This window comes from Odocoileus virginianus, chromosome 5, assembly GCF_023699985.2.
Source record: "Odocoileus virginianus isolate 20LAN1187 ecotype Illinois chromosome 5, Ovbor_1.2, whole genome shotgun sequence".
In the NCBI taxonomy this organism is placed as follows: domain Eukaryota; kingdom Metazoa; phylum Chordata; class Mammalia; order Artiodactyla; family Cervidae; genus Odocoileus; species Odocoileus virginianus.
In genome coordinates, this window is record NC_069678.1 from 263,190 (window position 1) to 282,671 (window position 19,482).

The 19,482-nt window shown below is 39.9% G+C and overlaps 1 protein-coding gene across 2 annotated transcripts in view; it reads left to right on the forward strand.

Annotated features, from left to right (window-relative positions):
* Nucleotides 1-19,482, forward strand: part of CHD1L (chromodomain helicase DNA binding protein 1 like) — a 61,626-nt gene that overhangs the window by 16,894 nt on the left and 25,250 nt on the right. The window contains exons 3-12 of one of the 2 annotated variants that reach the window (XM_070467203.1): nt 2,057-2,163; nt 2,722-2,836; nt 3,432-3,463; nt 7,885-7,966; nt 10,921-11,083; nt 12,388-12,543; nt 13,200-13,292; nt 16,006-16,102; nt 17,972-18,045; nt 18,320-18,430. In XM_070467203.1, the coding sequence (XP_070323304.1) occupies nt 2,057-2,163; nt 2,722-2,836; nt 3,432-3,463; nt 7,885-7,966; nt 10,921-11,083; nt 12,388-12,543; nt 13,200-13,292; nt 16,006-16,102; nt 17,972-18,045; nt 18,320-18,430 (1,030 nt within the window). Of the gene's footprint in view, nt 1-2,056; nt 2,164-2,721; nt 2,837-3,431; nt 3,464-7,884; nt 7,967-10,920; nt 11,084-12,188; nt 12,276-12,387; nt 12,544-13,199; nt 13,293-16,005; nt 16,103-17,971; nt 18,046-18,319; nt 18,431-19,482 lie in introns of those variants that run through there. The other variant, XM_020909010.2, reaches the window with a different exon arrangement.

A 19,482-nucleotide genomic window follows, 5' to 3' on the forward strand; every position in this document is an offset into this window, starting at 1 on the left:
CCAGTAGGATAATCACCAGTACAGGTCATGTTGACGGAGGTCAGTGGTAGTCTTGGATTGAAGGAAAGTCCAGACACAGATACCCCTTGGGTTCATCATACAAGGTTTATTCCTCTGTAGTGTACCAAAGAAAGTCAGTGCAGTCAGGGTATACAGCAGAGGCAATTGAGCAGAAACCATGGAAGCATAAGTTTCTTGATTCCAAAGGTTTCATCACTGAACCCACAGAGTGAGTGAAGTTCCCATTAGTCCTTTTAGAAGGACCAACCTCCCCCCTTAAGTCTGACGTCACATAGTAAACATCAAGCTGGAGCAATTCTGCTCAGAGTCTAATCTGACCATGTTGAAAGTGAAAGTGAATGTTGCTCAGTCGTGTCCAACTCTTTGCGACCCCATGGACTATATAGTCCATGGAATTCTCCAGGCCAGAATACTGAAGTGGGTAGCCTTTCCCTTGTCCAGGGGATCTTCCCAACCCAGGGATCAAACCCAGGTCTCCCGCATTGCAGGTGGATTCTTTTCCAGCTGAGCCACAAGGGAAGCCCAGGAATATTGGAGAGGGTCGCCTATCTCTTCTCCAGCAGATCTTCCTGACCCAAGAATCGAACCAAGGTCTCCTGCATTGCAGGTGGATTCTTTACCAACTGAGCTATCAAGGAAGCCCCTGACCATGTTGGCGATGCCTTAATCTAGATGTATCTCATCAATCTTGGGGTTATTCAGGATACAGTATGACCTCTGAGCATGGTTCCCCAAGGTAGCTATTTATCACCCTCAGATGTCTCAGGCAGTAATGCTGGTTCTAGTATATTCCTGAACTGAGAGCTATGGAACAAAGATAAGTATCCCAGTGTTTCTGGGAGGCAGGCCAATGGACTCTTATATTCAGGTACAGAGCCCTCCACATAGTCTCCTGTGCAGTATCCATTTATCATGGCAAGCTTTTAAAGAAACTTCTCTAGTCAAAAATGTGTACAGCCGTGTCTTAAAATAGGCCATTAGGCTTTACAGAGATTTTCAATTTAGACCCTGACCTGAGTTTATGAGGCATTATTTATTGTTTGTTTGCCTCACTGGAATGTGTGCCCCAGGAGAGCTAGGAGTTTTGTTTGCTTTGTTAACTGTTCTACACCAGAGTTCAGAGTAGAGCCTGGTGGATAGAGGGTACTCCACTAGTGCACGGGCTTCCCAGGTAGTGCTAGTGGTAATGCGATGCTTAGTCACTCAGTTGTGTCCGACTGTTTGCGAGCCCATGGACTGTAGCCCACCAGGCCTCCTATGTTCATGGAATTCTCCAGACAAGAATACTGGAGTGGGTTGCCATGCCCTCCTCATGCTGGTGGTAAAGAACCTGCCTACAGGTTCTGTGCAGGTAGACATAAAGAGATGTGGGTTCGATCCCTGGGTCGGGAAGATCCCCTGGAGGAGGGCACAGAAACTCACTCCAATATTCTTGCCAAGAGAATCCCATGGACAGAGGAGCCTGGCAGACTACAGTCCATGGGGTTGCTGAGTTGGATAGACTGATGCAGCTTAGCATAAATCCATGTGGGGGGAAGTTAGAAAGGAGGGAAAACATCCTCCTTTAGGAGACCTGGCCAACAGAAGAGACCAGTGTGTGGTTGGTCGTCTTCACAGTCATATCTTGATTCTTCTTAGCATATGTTTTTAGAGCATTCCTAACTTTGTGCCTCATTTGCATTGTTTTCATTGATTGCTGTTTTCTGTTCCTGATGCTTTCCTTTGTATGAAAGGTTCAGTTACATAAGTTTTGAGCACTATTGCTTGTTGACTGTTGATGTAATTGAGTACCATAAATGTCTTCGGCAGTTGTATCAAGGCTTACCTGATTTCACTCTAGGAATGGATGGCTCTCCTAATGTGTGGAAGATTGTACATTGTTTGTTTGTAAAGCCAGTCTTGTTTAATAGATTGTGTTTGTACTTTATTCTTTTTGATGCAATTATAATTGCAGTCTCTACAAGGCTGTGGGAACTTTATAATTATTTCTCATGCGGAAAGGTGATCAAAACTGCCTTCTTTTTCTGTGTTCCAGACTATTGCACTCTTCATTTATTTGGCGGGAAGATTAAATGATGAAGGACCATTTCTGATTCTTTGTCCCTTGTCTGTTTTGAGCAACTGGAAAGAAGAGATGGAGAGGTACAGAGTAGATGTAGTTGAAATTTTTTTTTACTTTTTTTTCTGGGTACTATGTGAAATATGATAAAACAACATATTGTCCTAAGCGGTGAGTTTATTTTTTCCAGAAAACTCTGACCTGGGGCAGTGTAGATAGAGAATGAGGATCAGATGAGGGAAGGTCCAATGGATGTTTTTGTTGCCAGATTTTGGCAATTTGAAGGTCAGTACTCATTTTTAGTAAATTTTGCTGAACTGAAGAAGAAACCATCCTTTTCATAGTGATACAGTGACATTTCATAGGAAGTAATGAATGTCGAAAAATATTTTTTCTTGTAAGAATTAATACAAGGTCCTTTCAGATGTTCATCTGACCCTTCTCCCTCTTCGCATGGGGACTTAGTCACCCTTAGGTTTACCCATTACTCTAGTTGAGGTTTCAGGGTCTCAGGACTTGTTCTGGCTGCCGAGCATCCTAGGGTCTGTACATCTGCAGTCCTTCCATGAAATGTCATTTTCCAGACGTGCACCCCTTGTCCATGGCCCTGTGTGTTCATCTGCCTCTTTTCTTGGATTCAGACTTGCTCCAGGTCTTTCCTGTGTAGTATATGCTGGTGACAAGGACAAGAGAGCCTGCCTACAGCAAGACCTGAAGCAGGAGTCACGTTTTCATGTGTTGCTAACTACCTATGAGGTATCTGTTTGTTTTTCTACAGCCAGAATTCTTAACCTGGGACCTTAGAAGCTGTAGAATCCTCTGGGATTATATTTAGTTTTTTTGAGGGCTAATGTTATTCTAGGAGGAGAGTCTGTTTTCATTTGATTCTCACAGAGGTCCTGTGAGCAAAGGACCTGTTAGTGAAAAACTAACAGGTTTTCATTTGTTAGTTCGATATCTCTCCCTCTTTCTTGGTGGATCAAGGGAGAGGGCTTCCCAGGGAGGCAGCACTTGAGCTGTCTCTTGGCCGACGAGTAGAAAAGGTAGGATGGGCTGAGGCATCATCTGTTGCTAGAGGATGGGAAAGGAAGATGAAGATACTTAGTTCCCATCTCTGTTCTCATTCTTCAAGCTAAGAATGTCCAGACTCCTGAAAGCAAGACCTTCCACGCGTTCATGCCTCCCTTTGTCTGTGAGATGCTGCCACCTAGAGGTTATGCTCGGAACTCTTACATAGTCGGTGAATGAGACCGCTAAATCCGATAGTTTAGGAGTTAATAAAAGACTAGCTTATTAATGTCAGAAGTATATCAGTATCAGCCTTTACAATGTGTCTTCCTTAATTTTTCAGATTTGCTTGAAAGATGCATCTTTTCTAAAGTCGTGAGTATGTTGCACTACTTCCTGAATTTGTCCTGAATGTGTCATGCGAGTTATGTCTTTCCTTCACATTTTTTCCCCTGGTTTGTTATCCGTGAGTCTTCCCGGGTGTGTGGTATGGCAGGAGTCTTACAGTCCAAGCCCCTACTCCTTAGCTGTGTATTCATAGATTCCCTAACTTAACCTCTGTGAACCTCAGCTTCTTTATCTGTAAAATGAGGACAGCTGCTGTGAGGATTAAGTGAGATAAGCTGTATGTGGTGGGCAATTAGTAGATACCAGATTCTTTGCATCACAGCTTGTATAGATGCCTGTCAGGACTGCTGCGTGGAAATTCTACTACAACATAGAAGGGAAATTATTTGAGCTTTGTTGTGGAAATATCCTAAAATAGCCATCAATGCTATAAAGTTAACTTTTTATTTTTAAAATAATTTTATTGATTTATTTTGGCTGTGCTATGTCTTCGTTGCTGCACAGGCTTTTTCTTTTCTCTAGTTGCAACAAGTAGAAGGTACTCTCTGGTTGTGGTGCACAGACTTCTCACTGTGGTGGCCTCTCTTGTTTCGGGGCCCAGGCTTAGGAGCTGTGGTGCTCGGGCTTAGTTGCTCGGCAGCATGTGGGACCTTCCTGGCCAGGGCTCAAACCTGTGTCTCCTTCATTGGCAGGTGGACTCTTTACCCCTGAGCCACCAGGGGAGCCCTAAAATTAGCTTTTTAGAAAGGAATTGTTAAGTACACTTCTTTCCAGTTATTGGCTTACGGGTCTCAAATCAGCTTATAAAGTACAGGAAACTTAGGTGTAACTCCTGATACTACCTGGTACTTACAATGGTAGGGATGCTGTGTTGCAGTGTGTGGTTAAGCCAACAGTTACCTTATAAATTAAACAAGAGCTCAGTTTTGGGTGAATAAGAAGATACATTGACAGTTTCATTCTCATAGCTTGTGTACTTATGGTTAGGTGGGATTTGTTTCTTTGATATTCAGAACCTTTACAGAGTGCTTTATCAATATTATAAATGTTATTTCATACCCAGGCTCTTCTGAGTTGGATCTTTATTTTCATCTTATTTTGAAACACTAAAGACTCAGTCATAGATTTCATGACTTCCATGTAGTGTTTTGTTTCATTCATGTTTCATTTAAGTAAGTGTATTACTTTACTTTTCTTAAGAAAAGGATGTGCTTTCCCTCTCACTTCTTTTTTATTGTCAATAGCCAACTTAATATGTATTAAAGATCTCTCCTCTGGAAAGACATTGTTCTGGGAGTTACCAGCAATACCCGGAAAGTAAACCATATGGTGATCCCCAGGAGAACATAAACTCCAGTAGAGTTAATAAGAAGTGTACAGATATCCATAATATTAGGCAATATATGGAAAGTCTCAAAAGGCAAGAAGATTAGGACATAGATGATATTGGGTACTTTCCATAAGTTATCCTATTGAATCTGCATGAAAACCCTAATAAGTAGGTATCGTCATCCATTTTATAGATGAGAATGGTAAGAGATTAAGTGTCACCCATCCCAGGGCACGTTGCTAGTAAATGGCAAAGCAGACATCCAAACACACTTTGTTGTAGAGATTTTCTTAAAGAGAACTTTCCAAAGTATCTAGGTGCACTGGAGTTTCACATTTTCAGTAGAAATATAATCTTTCTATATTAGATCATTATCTTAAATCCATTCCAAGTGAATTTAAGAACCTAAGTAGTAAAGCGACATTTATAATGTTTACTCAGTATGACCCCTAAGAACACAGCTGTGTTCTTTTGATTTTTTTGGCAAGGTTATACTGTGTATTACTGTACTGCATACTGAGAACAGCCTGAAAGTGTAATGCAATCTCAGCCCTAAAGAGGCTTATTAGGGAGGGTTGAGATTGTGCATGTAACAATATGAAAAATAGGAAAAATTTTTGACAGTAAACTAACAAAATCTTTGGATCAAGAAGATTAGAAATTACTTTTCCCACTTTCCATTCAGTCCTGGAATTCCCTCCGCCTCTTCTTCTCCAGGGAGCATCCCTTGGCATGTCCTTTAGAGAGTAATTTGATGACCTGTCACTGAGCCTAAATCCACCTCCTTATAGTCTGATTCATTAAACACACTTTTTATTGGTTGCTTCTGTATGTAAAAACCTGAATATTGAGACTTCCTTGGTGGTCCAGTGGTTAAGAACAACCGATGCCTCCATTGCAGGGGCATGGGTTTGATCCCTGGTTGGGGAACTAAGATCCCACATGCCACACTGTGTGGCAAAATAAATTAAAAGACTAGAAATTTAAAAAAAAATATCTGAACATGTAGCTCTTAATACCATAGTAATACTGTAATGATCTTAGTAGATAATACCTAATCTATGTTGAATGGCAGTTTAAACAGGAGCCAGACACTCTCCTGTAGCCCCTTGAAAAGGGGCCCACACACTTGTCGTGCCATGACCAGTGTCCAAGATCAGCTGGACTCTTACTCCTCATGATCCTTCAGTGCAACTCCTGCTACCCGGCAGGAATGATCCTGATTCCTGCACCCTCCCTTGGACCAGTTCTTCCCTCTATCTGCACCACTCAGTAGGTGAATGGGCCTAGGTGTCTGTTTCTGTACCCATTTTCTGGATTTTCTCTGTAGCCTCAGAGGAAGAAGGCTTCCTCCTGTTTTAAGGCCAACCTCTGCTTAAGATCTTCCTCTAATATTTGAGGGATTTTAATTTCCATATATCTTTCCAGTGTTCTGCTTTACTTGCATGTACATTAGTTGTTTTTAATTTGTGAGTATATATGTGTTTTTGGCTGTGTCAGGGTCTTGGTTGCAGCCTGCTGGATCTTTCATTGTGGTATGCTGGTGCATGGGCTTTTTGTTGCGATGCTCAGGCTTCTCTCTAGGTGTGGCTCGCAGGCTTCAGAGTGTGTAAGCTCTGTAGTTTGCGGCCCTTGGGGTCTCTTGTTGAGGTGCGCAGGCTCAGTAGTTGTGGACCATGGACTTAGTTGTCCTGCAGCACATGGGATCTTAGTTCCCCGCCCAGGGATTAAACCTGCGTCCCTGCATTGGAAGGTGGATTCTTAACCGCTGAACCACTAGGGAAGTCCCCTACATTTAGTTTTTTAAGTATAAGAATAATGTAATGGGATTACAGAATATTTACAAATGAGATAAGAGCCTTAAACTTCTACTTTATTGTCTTTTGCATGGGTTTTATTATATATATATTATATAAACATATATAATATTTATATCTTTTTTAGTTATGTAGGCCTTTTAAATTATAACATAATCATATTTATCATTTTAAATGCTATGTTTCATCACCCATTATTGGACCTATTATTATTTTCAGGTTTTTGCTGTTTTAAATAATGCAGCTTTGAACATATTAATACATACATATTTTAAATTTTTTTGTGGGCAAAACAGCTTCTCAGGAGTGTATACAGAGGATATCTTCTTGGGAATTTGTGGTCATAACTATTATGGCATAGCCACCAGTGACTTCCGTTAACAGAGCCAGTGATGTATCTTCCTGTTGTAACATTTGATCTGTTCACCACGTCCCCATTTTTTAATAATTCATTTGTTTATTGGTGGCACTGGGTATTCCTTGCTGCTTGACGGCTTTCTCTAGTAGCGGCGAGCAGGAGCTGCTCTTCATTGCGGGGCACAGGCTTCTTGTTGCCGTGGCTTCTCCTGTCGCAGAGCGCAGGCTCTGGGCATGTGGATTTCAGAGACTGTGACTCGCAAGAGTGTGGCCTTAGTAATTGTGGTGCGGAAGCTTAGTTGTTCTGCATACATGGGATCTTCCCAGACCAGGGACTGAACCTGTGTTCCCTGCATTGGCAGGCAGATTCTTTTCCATTGTACCACCTGGGAAGTCTACCATGTCCCCATGTTAAAATCACACTGTTTTTTTTAGCTACTGTGACATCATTGTCTCTTGACTTTTCTTCTGGATCTGTATCTTAGTCCTGCCTCATACTAACTTTGTGACCTTGACCGAGTCATCTGCCTTTCTGAGCTTTAGTATCCATGTTAGTAAAAAGGGCACAGTAATGTCTGCTCATTTTATTTCTGGGAGTTAAATAACATACCTAAAGCCCCAAGCTTTAGGCGTGTTAAAGTGGCACATAATAAGTGGTCATTAGGGTTTCCTTTTGCTTTCTGTCTCTAGCACCTTCTTTTCTACCTTCAATGCATAGAACTTTCCCATCTCAGAAAATAAATTCCCTTAACTTTATTACGTCATCCAGATACTGCCTGATGTACTTGGTCGGCTCTTGGAGAAGGCAATTTGGGTGTGTTTCTAACAGAATGGGCTTGATATTAGTCTTCCCAGAAAGAGTCTTAATTTTGTAGTAAGACTTTTGGGTGTGAGATATGTGTTTGAGTTATACAAAACTGAAAACATGGATTTTTCCCTCACAGCTTCCCGTGGAGTGTTCTTGTTGTGGATGAAGCTCACAGGTTGAAAAACCAAAGCTCCTTGCTGCATAAAACTCTTTCAGAGGTAAACTCATCAGATACTTTTAGGTTGTATATCATTCCCTTTTAAAAAATGTTAATATTAGTTTGGTCCCGTATAGAGCCAATTAAATTGACACATTTTTTTCAGTGAGATTTCTGCAGGGTTCAATGAACATTTTATGGTGACAGAAGTAATACTTAACATGGCCTAATTTCTCTTGTCTTTTACACAGGAGATAATGTTTATTAAAAATCTGGTTGTCAAATGAATAGGACTCTACCCCAGGATAATAACGTTGTATTTTTGGAAATGTTTCAGCTGTCTTTTTGAGCTCCAGTTTCTTTAAAAATAATCTTACTGTAGTTTTTCTGTCTGCAATAACAAACATATCTGACATATTTATTGTACCACTCCCCCATTTACCTGTTTAAAAAATTTGACAATTCAGAGTCATGAAGAGACTAATTTCATGCCATTGAATATTCCCTTCAGTCTCACCTGTCTTTGTCATACTTTTTTGAGTATGAAACCTTTGATCTTACTCCATTTACTTCCTGGAATCATTCTGGCAAAGCAGATGAGAAGTGTCATCGTAGCCTTAGATTTGCCCTATTTTCTGAGGTGCCAGTGGAACAGCTTATGAGTATGAAGTGCCCTGATTGCTGTTGACCTAGTAAAGGCTTGTTCATTCCTGCGACCTCATGTGCAAATTTCTGGGATCGTCATTGACTTTTGGTCCCTTTCCTATAATAGATCAATTAATGAATTTAGAGGTCATTTGGAGGAAAGCCTTAGATTTGAATTCTTTATTTACTGGTTAAAAGTTATGGTTTTTAGTGTTTAAGTGCAGATGTGGCCACTATTTTTATTATTACCCCGGTCTCAAAGGTTGCTGTCCCCTAGTAGGGCTCCCCCCGACCCCCCCGCTATGTAGTGGCCTTTGCCGTCTTTTTAAGGACTCTCTGACACTGTCTCTTTCCCAAGAGATTGTCATACCCGGCGCCCAAGAGACTGTAAGATAGGGCTTCATCAACTGCTCTGCCGGGTTATTGATTTATAGTGGGGAAGAGAAGCAGGTGTGGTAAAGGAAGCCTGTGTTTGGAGTGGGGAAGCTAATGTCTGTTGCTGGCTCCAGAGCCTTTTCTTCTTATTCGTAAGGAAACTTCAGAGGAGGTTGTTCTGTGTTATCTGAGTATTCCTTTTCAGGTGAGCTTTGAATTGCAGACAGCTAGTTGGTCAGGAAAAAAAAACACTTTTATTGATTGGGCTGAGAGGTGGGCAGAAGGGTACTGCCTTTTACTTTCTCCTCTTCCAAATACTGTTTTCAGCCTGTTTGTAAAATTTGGAAGAAACCTAAATGTCAACATAGGAATCGATTATACTGTACAATTTGTGGTATACCCATACAGTATGTTTACAGAGTAAGGCTGCCATGAAAAATTATGTAGAAGAATACTTAATAATGTATAAAATATTTGCAAAATATTTTATACAAAAAAGTTTCCAAAGTTTTCTATACAAGCAGAGATTGTCTCTAGGTTTCTTTTTTCCCAGTTATGAGTTTTGATGCTGAAATGAACACTGCTTTCAATTAAAATGTTAATCCATGTGATAGTGTAATTTCATTTTAGTGATTGATAACCTTGGTTATCCTTGTTGACTTCATGTTTTTTGGCCACTTTAGTTCTTTGAACATATTGTAAAAATGTGATTTAGTTATTGCAAACATTCATTGTTAACCATTTCCCATACTTGAAATATTGTGACTTTGTTGCACTACAAGAGGCATGAGTGGGTGGGCATTAATTAGACAATTTAAAAAGAAACAAACCAAGTGAAAGTGCTCCCCCCAAAGATTTTGAAAACAGTTTTCATTGATTGTATCATTTCATTTATCACCTTTGATATCTTCTTATGACCCCCTCCCAAATCAAAGTAGAGAAACACAAGAGGAAAAGTAAAAGCCGCCAATAATCCTATTCCACTATGTATATTAGTATTTGGTATATATGCTGCTACGTTCTTTGCAGCACATGTGTACACCCTAACCTAAATATATATATGTGTGCATGCTAAGTTGTTTCAGTCGTGTCTGACTCTGCAACCCTGTGGACTGTTGCCCTCCAGGCTCCTCTGTCCATGAGATTCTCCAGGCAACAGTACTGGAGTGGGTTGCCATTTCCTTCTCCAACATTGTTAAAAAAATAAAAATATATTAAATATCAGAATTCAGCATATATATGCATATATATGCATATATACACACATAATGTATTTCCATGTTTAATATATATATATATATATATATATATATATACAGACAGGATATAGCTTTCTTTTTGTGTTGTATTATTTAACTCAAATAGTATAAGGTCTTGTTACATTAGCTAAGAGATTGTCCTTTGCTTGACCTAACAAATGTTGTTACTGTTTTTCCTAACCTTTACTTCATTAGTGTGTTATTCATAGTGTTCTTATTCCTCTGCTCAAAATTTAACAAGTGTCTTTCCATTTTGGGTGGTATATAGTCCAAAAATGTCCAGAATTCTTGATGTCTTGCATTGGCTACACATGTTAAGTTTTACAAAAGGATGTTTTTTAAAAATATATCTTCTTTCTTGTAGTGGTGGGTCCTGCTGCTGTAGTTTTGGGCTTCTCAAACTGCATGAGTATTTACTGTGTGGTTGAATTTCCACATGGGTTGCATAACAGTAACCATTTTGAATACTCATCAGTACATTAGCATTCACAAAGTGATTTTACTTTATAAATGGTATCTCCTCCAGAGGATTATTATCCCCTTCTTATAGTTGAAACTGAAGAGGTATTCTTTCCTACATCAAACAGCTATGTACATTTAGAACCTGAGCTTTCTCATTTCATGTCCCTGAATTCATTTCAGTGAATCATGCCTCTCTCTGTAAAGGTTGTAATGGGTCACTCAGTCTTGCTTTCCAGCATTACAGATTTTCACTTTATTCATTTCTGTATCTGAGTTCTCAGTTGTCTTCAGCCTCCTGCTGACTGGAACACCCATCCAGAACAGCCTCCAGGAGCTCTACGCACTCCTCAGTTTCGTGGAGCCTGATCTCTTTTCCAAGGAGCAGGTGGAAGATTTTGTTCAGCGTTACCAGGATATTGAGAAAGAGTCTGAGTCAGGCAAGTTCCCTTCTTAGAAATCATGTCCAAGAGGTCTGGGCCCAGCAACTTCCCTAGGGCTTAAGGGTTATAGATAGAAAAGAAGGAGAACCCATAACCAGAGAACCCCTGCTGGGGAGATAAAGAACCGCACAAAGAAGAGGTGATGTCAGAGCCCCCCTGTTGTTCCTGGTGCCTGCTGTTCATGAGGCTCTTATTTGTCACGTGACTGTAATAGTGCTTATTTGGGTCATTATCAGAAGAAATAGTGTCTGCCCGTTTGCAGACTTTTTTTTTCTCCAACATGTAATTTCTGTGAGGACTTGAATAACTTCCCATGGTACTTCTTGAGGCAGAGAAATATGTGTGTGCCGTAGTCTGAAACTGTCATCAGGGTTCCTTAGCACTGGTGTTTCTTTTAACACTTTTTATCAGTGCATAAGAACCAAAAGTCTGTGCTGGATGGTGGTAGGAGTGAAGGAGGAAGCCATTCTGGTTTGTACAATGGTCATTCGTAGTTTTCCTTTCATACCTTTGCTCCTCTGCCTCATAAAATTGTCTATCTATGTGATATTATCCCAGGATCATTATTCAAAATCATTGATAGACATGCCAACTAGTGGGTCTGTATGTACTAGCTGAGGATGAGTTGGAAAGGCTTCTCACAGCAGAAATCTCCATACCACAGATTGAATTTTACCTGGGGAACCTGCTCTAATTGTTCCCATGTTTAAGGTTGCTATATAAAATAGTCCAAGTCAAATATTACACAGGACATACTGATCTTTTAAAAATTATTTATCAAATTCAAATTTAACTGGCACTTGTATTTTTATTTTCTGTATCTGGCAATCCTGCTTGCAGTGTAATTCCAGTTTAGGCTAGTTTTCAAAGTTTCCAACAGCTCAGGAAGGAAAAAGGGTATGGAAGTCAAAGAACATAGTGTGAGTACTGGCACCGTTAGCAGCCAGCTGTGTGACTTTGGATAAGGGATTTAACTTCTCTGAACTTCACTTAGTTATACAAATAGGGACAATGTTACCAACTTGCCTACATTTCTGAGCTGTTATGCTGATCAAATGCAGAAGTATCTTGGAAAAAGAATAGCTCTATGCAAATGAGATTATTAGAAACAGAAGAAGTCGGAAAGAAGAATCCAAGGAAGGACGAAATACTGTGAACAATCACCTTGCTGGCCTAGAAGGCAGAATTGGTATGAAAATGAGAAGCAAAAGTAAACTGTTGTACACTCTCTCATAGTTCATTGCCTTGGTTTTGCTTTTGTCCCACACCACTTGTGTGTGTTTCTTTCTTTCCTTGTACAGCAAGTGAACTATACAAACTCTTGCAGCCATTTCTGCTGAGGCGAGTAAAGGCTGAGGTAGCCACAGAGCTTCCCCGGAAGACGGAAGTAGTGATATACCACAGCATGTCAGCACTGCAGAAAAAGTACTACAAGGCCATTTTGATGAAAGACCTAGGTAATCAGAGGGTACTTGTCCATTTAGAAACTAATCAGGATGTGATTTTCATGCAAGGAAATAATTTATAATCACACTCAGTTTGTATAGCAAGAATACGGGATGGGATTTTTTATTCTGAATAGTAGTCAGGTCAACTAGAGTGAAACTGGCAGAGTATCTTTGCCAGTCAAAGTGTAACTATGACTTTGTTGTTCGTTGGCTTTGTAAGACTTCCTCCCCATCCCCCCACTCCTGGTTTTCCTTAAAGGACTTCCCCTGGTGGCGCAGATGATAAAGAATCCACCTGCAATGCAGGAAACCTGGGTTTGATTCCAGGATTGGGAAGATCCCCTGGAGAAGGGAATGGCAACCCACTCCAGTATTCTTGCCAAGAGAGTTTCATGGTCAGAGGAGCTTGGCAGGCTACAGTAGGGTCGCAAAGAATTGGACACGACTGAGCAGCTAACACTTTTACTTTTCTGTCTTAAAACAAGGTGATGGTTAAGAAAACTTCTTATCAGTGTGCTGTTCTTAATGCGCTTCAGTGAAATTTGGGAGGTTAATATAGATTTGAAAGATACATTATTGAAATGAGTAAGGTTATGTATGGAAACTTGCAGGGTTTTTTGTTGTTATTCAGTAATCCATCTCTCTGTCTCTTTTTTAAATTTCAGATGCATTTGAAAATGAGATGGCGAAGAAAGTTAAACTTCAGAATGTCCTGTCCCAGCTTCAGAAGTGTGTGGACCACCCATATTTGTTTGATGGTGAGACAGTGCCCTTTTTTCTCAACATTACTTTTTGTTGTTGTTTTATGGCCAACCTCATAGAAAAGTTCTTAAAAAGATTTGCCTATATTTACTATCTATTTTTCCCCATTTTCTCTTGTTAATTTTTTATGTTGATTTCTAATGTATTGTTTATATTCAGATTTCTTCAGTTTTAAAGGTCCCTTATGACTTTTTTTTTTTTTTTTTTTAGATACAATGGGAAAACACAGTAGAATTTTTAATCAGGGGAGTGATAGGATCTGATCTACATTTTGTTATCATTTTGAGCTATGGACACTTAGAAACAATAGCAAAAACAAAACACTACAACCCCCAAAACTGCAGGTCCAGAAATGATAGCATATCCATTCCCCTATCCCCTCCCACCATGAAGATCTCCTCCCTCTGCTGGAAGGAGTGACATGTTTATCCTCAAGGGCAGAAACTGGAGAGAGAGAATTCTATGTAAGTAGACCTCGTTAAGAGTTGGATATGACTGAGTGGCTGAGCACATGAACAGACCTTGTTAAACATAATTCTCATTTTACTCAGCCTCCTCACATACTGTAGTTTCTTTTCCACAACTGCTTCTCTCTGTCCAGTGTAATTATTCATCGTCCAGTCACTAAGTCATATCTGACTCTCTGTGACCCCACGGACTGCAGCTCTCCTGCTTTCCTGTAGTTCACGCCTGGAGCTTGCTCAAACTCATGTCCATTGAGTCAGTGATGCCATCCAGCCATCTCCTTCTCTCTTGCCCCCTTCTCCTCCTGCCCTCAATCTTCCCCAGCATCAGGGTCTTTCCCAGTGAGTCAGCTCTTTGCATCAGGTGACCAAAGTATTGGAGCTTCAGCATCAATCGTTCCAATGAATATTCAGGGTTGATTTCCTTTAGGATTGACTGTTTTGATCTCTTTGCAGTCCAAGGGACTCTCAAGAATCTTCTCCAACACCACAGTTCAAAAGCATCAATTCTTTGGCTCTCAGCTTTCTTTATGGTCTGACTCACATCTGTACGTGCCTGTTGGAAAAAACCACAGCTTTGACCATACGGACCTTTGTCAGTAAAGTGATGTCTCTACTTTTTAATATGCTGTCTAGACCTGTCATAGCTTTTCTTCCAAGGAGCAAGTGTCTTTTAATTTTGTGGCTACAGTCACCGTCCACAGTGATTTTGGAGGCCAAGAAAATAAAATCTGTCACTGTTTCCACTTTTTTCCCTTCTGTTTGCCATGAAGTGAGTGATAGGACCAGATGCCATGATCTTCGTTTTTTTGAATGTTGAGTTTTAAGCCAGATTTTTCACTCTCCTCTTTCACCGTCATCCAGAGGCTCTTTAGTTCCTTTTTATTTTCTGCCATTGGAGTGGTATCATCTGCATATCTGAGGTTGTTGATATTTCTCCTGGCAATGTTGATTTCATTATGATAGAAAAGCATTTAAATTTTGCCACTTTTCTGGGTCTTCATTTATTTTGGAGAGCTTCCTGTGTCACATGAAACTTTCCGGAAATCATGTGAATACTTCTCTCCTGTGAATCTGCCTGTGTCCATCTTTGTTCTTTTCAAATTCAGGATCCAGTCAGAGATCTTACAGCGCATTTGTCATGTCTCTTTATTCTTCTATCATCTAGAAATGCTCCTCAGCTTTTTTTTTTTTTTACTTTTTCATTAAATTGACAGTTTGGAAGAATCATGGCTATATGTTTGATGGGATGTCTCATACTCTGAATTTTTTTTGATTGGATATCCCTTTGTCTTAACCCACTCAGTGAACCTTTTTCGTCATCACCATTCCTAGTTCATCAGTGGTGGCTCAACTGATGGTTCTCCTTTCACTTTTTTAAAATTAATCTCTCAAAACCTTTGGCACAGTTGATCACTCCTTGAAACACCTTTTTCCTTTGGCTTTTGAGACGATACTTTCTCTTGCTTTTCCATCTGCCTTATGTCTTCTCTTTCTCTGCGTCCTTTGCTGAGGGAATTTCATCTCATGGATGTCTGTAAATTTCCCTTTAAGTACTAATTTAGCTGCGTTCTACACATGATATGTAGTGTTTTCATTTTCATTCAAATTGGTTTTGGTTTTGGTTTTTTAATTCACTCTGATGGGTGGCCTGTGGGACAGTTCCAGGCGTTTTATGCTGTGAAGGCTCTAGTATTGATATGATCAATGCAGAGGCTTTTCTGCAGTCATTTTAAGGAAGTCCTTGCCAAGAAGCCGTATGAATTGTTTAAAAATGTCTGAGGTGCAGGTCAGAGCTTTTCTTTTATGCGAGGAGTGTTGGGAACATGTAGATTTCGAAAGAAGCCTTCCAGGTTATTTTGCTATCCTCAGCATGAGAATGACTAATTTATATCTAACCCTATGTCTTGATTTGTTTTCTAGAGTGAGAACCTGAAGTTTTCAGTTTTGGGTCAGTCTGGTCTTTAGCATCTCCCTGTGTTTTAGTTTCCCAAAGAGTAGATTTGTTCCTTGGATAAACATTTCTGAGACATATTGGATGTGCCAGACTCTGTGGTTGATGTTGGGTAGCGCTGATATCATAATATAAACAAATAATTATGAAATGCCTCAAAGAGATATGAGACTTTGGCCCATTATCAGTCAGAAGGATCTTGGCTTCTCTGTAGCCTTGCTGTCAGCTTCTCCATTCAGAGTCTGCCCCAACAGGAATACATTTACTGGGAGTGGGTCCTTTCTTTTCCAGGTGTGGAACCAGAGCCTTTTGAAATTGGAGACCACCTGATTGAGGCTAGCGGGAAACTTCACCTGCTGGATAAACTGTTGGCATTCCTGTATTCCAAGTAGGTGATAGGTTCATATTTTCTACTCTGAGCTGGTGATTGTTAAAACCAGAATAATGAGCAACTCACTGATTTCTTGAGACTAATCCCAGTTCTCCTTTTTTCCAAGACCCTGATTCAGGTTCTGCCTTTTCTGCAGGTACACCCTTCATCCCATGCCATCCCGTCTATGATCATCCTTTCCTTTCCTGAATTCCTACAGCACTTAGGATCCTAATCCAGTACTTGGCAACCTACTGCCTTAATCTGCTATCTGGTTAATTGCTTTTTAAACCATGTCACTCCAGCTGTATTGTTTAGTTCTACAGAGACAAAGATACCATCAAACGTTTCTTTTTAAAAGGCCTGCTGGTATACCTTGCTTTGAATTGGCACATATTAAGTACTTAGCAAATATTTACTCTTGTTAACTTGTGGGGCTTGATTTCAACTCAGGGAGAACTCAGGGACTCTCCCTGAGATGCAAGTTGGGTATTGGAAGAATAAACCACTTGGGGGCCTGTAAAGATTTAGCTAAGTGTTGAGTGGCCTGGTGTCCGGCCTGTATCTGATCTTCTGGTACTCGGAGGGACAGAGCAGTCTAGAAAAACATCCCAGTTTCCCAAGGATTTCTAAGTTGTCCCGGGACAACTGACCCAGGAAGGCCTGAACCAACCCCAAACCTCAGATTTGGCAAGTGTCCAACATTAGGACTGTGCAAGTCAAACAGCTGCGTGCCTGATTGTATTTTATAGGCTATGATGTATCTCCTCTAAGTGTCTTCGTGTTGCAGAAGGACCCATAAATAGCTTCTCTTCAACCTTTTCATTTCACAGGTGATGAAACAGGCCCAGAGAGGCGGAGTGGCTTGTCTGAGGCCACTACAGCCAGCAAATGACAGAAATGGGATTAGATGAGGTTCTAATCTAATGGGATTAGATGAGGATTAGATTTTAAGTTCAATACCTTTTCTACCAATTTGAGGCTAGAGTCTTGAAGGAGTTTTTCATAATTGTTCATCTACATCTATCACAAACCCAGATTAAATTAGTTTTTCTACTAGAATGTTGTTTAGACAGTGCCATACAGTACTTCTTTGTTTATGGAAACTTAATAGCTGATAACCATGGGGCTGTAGGTTTGAATTTTTTTTTTTTTTCCGGCCAAACCGTGAAGCTTTTGCTTGAACCTGGCCCTTGACAGAGAAAAGTGCAGAGCCCTAATAACTGGACCACCAGGGAATTCCCTTGAATTTGTCCTTGACCTAATCCATTTTGCCACCTCCTTTCTTCTCTCCTCTCCCTGCTAAGTTTTCTCATGTATCATATGGAATATGAAATGCCACCTGCCTCTTGATTCTCTAAAGTGATGCTTCTCAAAATTTTCAACCAATAGAGCTGTAACTGAAAGTATAGTGACTTTCACCCCAAAGTAGAGAAGAGCTATGGATTGCCAGCCACAAGCTTTTTAGGGTCATCAGTTTTTGTTTCATTTTTTTGTACATTTGAATTTTTCATTTTTCTCTTTACATATCTTTTATTTTGCTGTTAAAACTGTATGTTTCTTTCCATTTAGTAATTGTCATCCTGAAAAGAAGCACCTTGGTCATCTAGGGCTTCTTATACCCTCTGGTGCATTGACACAGACTGCTGGGAATATCCCAACACTAGTGAGAAGTGCTGTGAGGACTCAGCTACTGGTGCAGTTACATCCTTATATAAAACATTTCACATTACTGAAGAAGGCTCTGTAAATGTTTATGATGTTTATGTTTCTACTTCAGGATTTCATTTCTTTGTAAACTTGCATTCTTTGCTAAGTTTCACCTGCAGGAAATCCACCCTATATACTATTGGAGTTGGCAGTTTTTCCTTTTCTTTTTCTTGCCAGAGGCCATCGAGTTTTACTTTTCTCCCAGATGACCCAGATGTTGGATATTCTCCAAGACTACCTGGATTATAGAGGTGACATCCCTTGGCCATTCATTACGTTACTCAGGACTTTTAGACTTAACAGTCCAGATGGGCCCGTGAAGAATTATCTGGGGTCTGGGGATGTTACAGAGAACAACAGTATAAGAATATTATTCAGAATCAAAGGAAGATAGCTTACAGCAGAGGCATGCCTGTATATGAGAAGAGACAAAATTCATGTTTGGTTTTGAGCAGACAGTGTCTTACTCCACAGTGAGTAATTGAAAATGCTTTCTATTTCTCTGTTTTCTCCCTCTGTGTGAAGGCTACAGCTATGAGCGTGTGGATGGTTCTGTGAGAGGAGAAGAGAGACACTTGGCCATTAAGAACTTTGGACAGCAGCCCATCTTTACTTTTCTCTTGAGTACCAGGGCAGGTAGGCCACATCCCTGTTGATGAAAGCAGACAAATTAAAGGGTGAAACAGTACATTTAAATCCTAATCATTAGAATGTTTTTCCTTAATTCACTGAAAGGTGAGGTTTTTACTGAGGAGTGTAAAAAAAAGGGTGGAGGGAATTGAGGTAGGTTACATCAGTTTATCACTGTACTAGACTAGCATGGTACTCATTTCTGTCAAACTGATTTAAGCTTTCATCTCATCAGAGAAGTAAGGCTAAAACCTGGGGTTGTTGGAAAGTAATTCTGATCTCTTTTGACCAATGACCTGGGATCATCCTGAAAGATTTCTGTACTTTTGTATAGAAATTTTAGTTTTAGTCATGTTCAATAGAGACAGCTCTCCTTCCCAACCATGAATTTGGGAAATGAGATAGCAACCTGCCTACTAGTTGTCCTTCTGACAGGTAGCTCTGAAAGTGTTGTGAAAACTTAGTAAAAAATCTGCTTTTAAAAAGTGTGATTGTAACGAAATTTCCAGCTCTTTAGAACTAATTGTAACATTGTCTGTATATGACTTAAGTCATAAATATTTTATATGACATTTGTAGTTCCATACCACTTATGGAATACTTTCATTTACTTAAATAGTGTCAGCTCTTGGATATGAAATTATTCTCATGTCATGGAACAAGCAGACCTTAAATTAATTTTGAATTCACAGAATCTTAAGTTTCTTTTTTTCTCTCTCTCTTTTTTTTGGTAGACCTAAATTTGATGGAATAGAATTAGGAGCTCTAAAGGGATGTATGTCCTCTATTGTAAAGAGAGATCAGTATATTTATGAGAAGAGAGTTCAGTCTTATTTAGTAAGTATTTATTAAGTGCCTGGTACTATAGGGTATTAAAATGGAGTGTTGACTATAATCCTTGACCATAAGGAGATTGTTTTACCTGTGTATGTCTCATCTCTGTATTACAGACATATAGTGAAATTCATTTGGTCCTGCTTCCTTCTAAGATCATAGACTGCACCCTCAATCTCAGCCACTTATTCATGTTGCAATTGTCTTGGGGTAGTCTTAGGAGA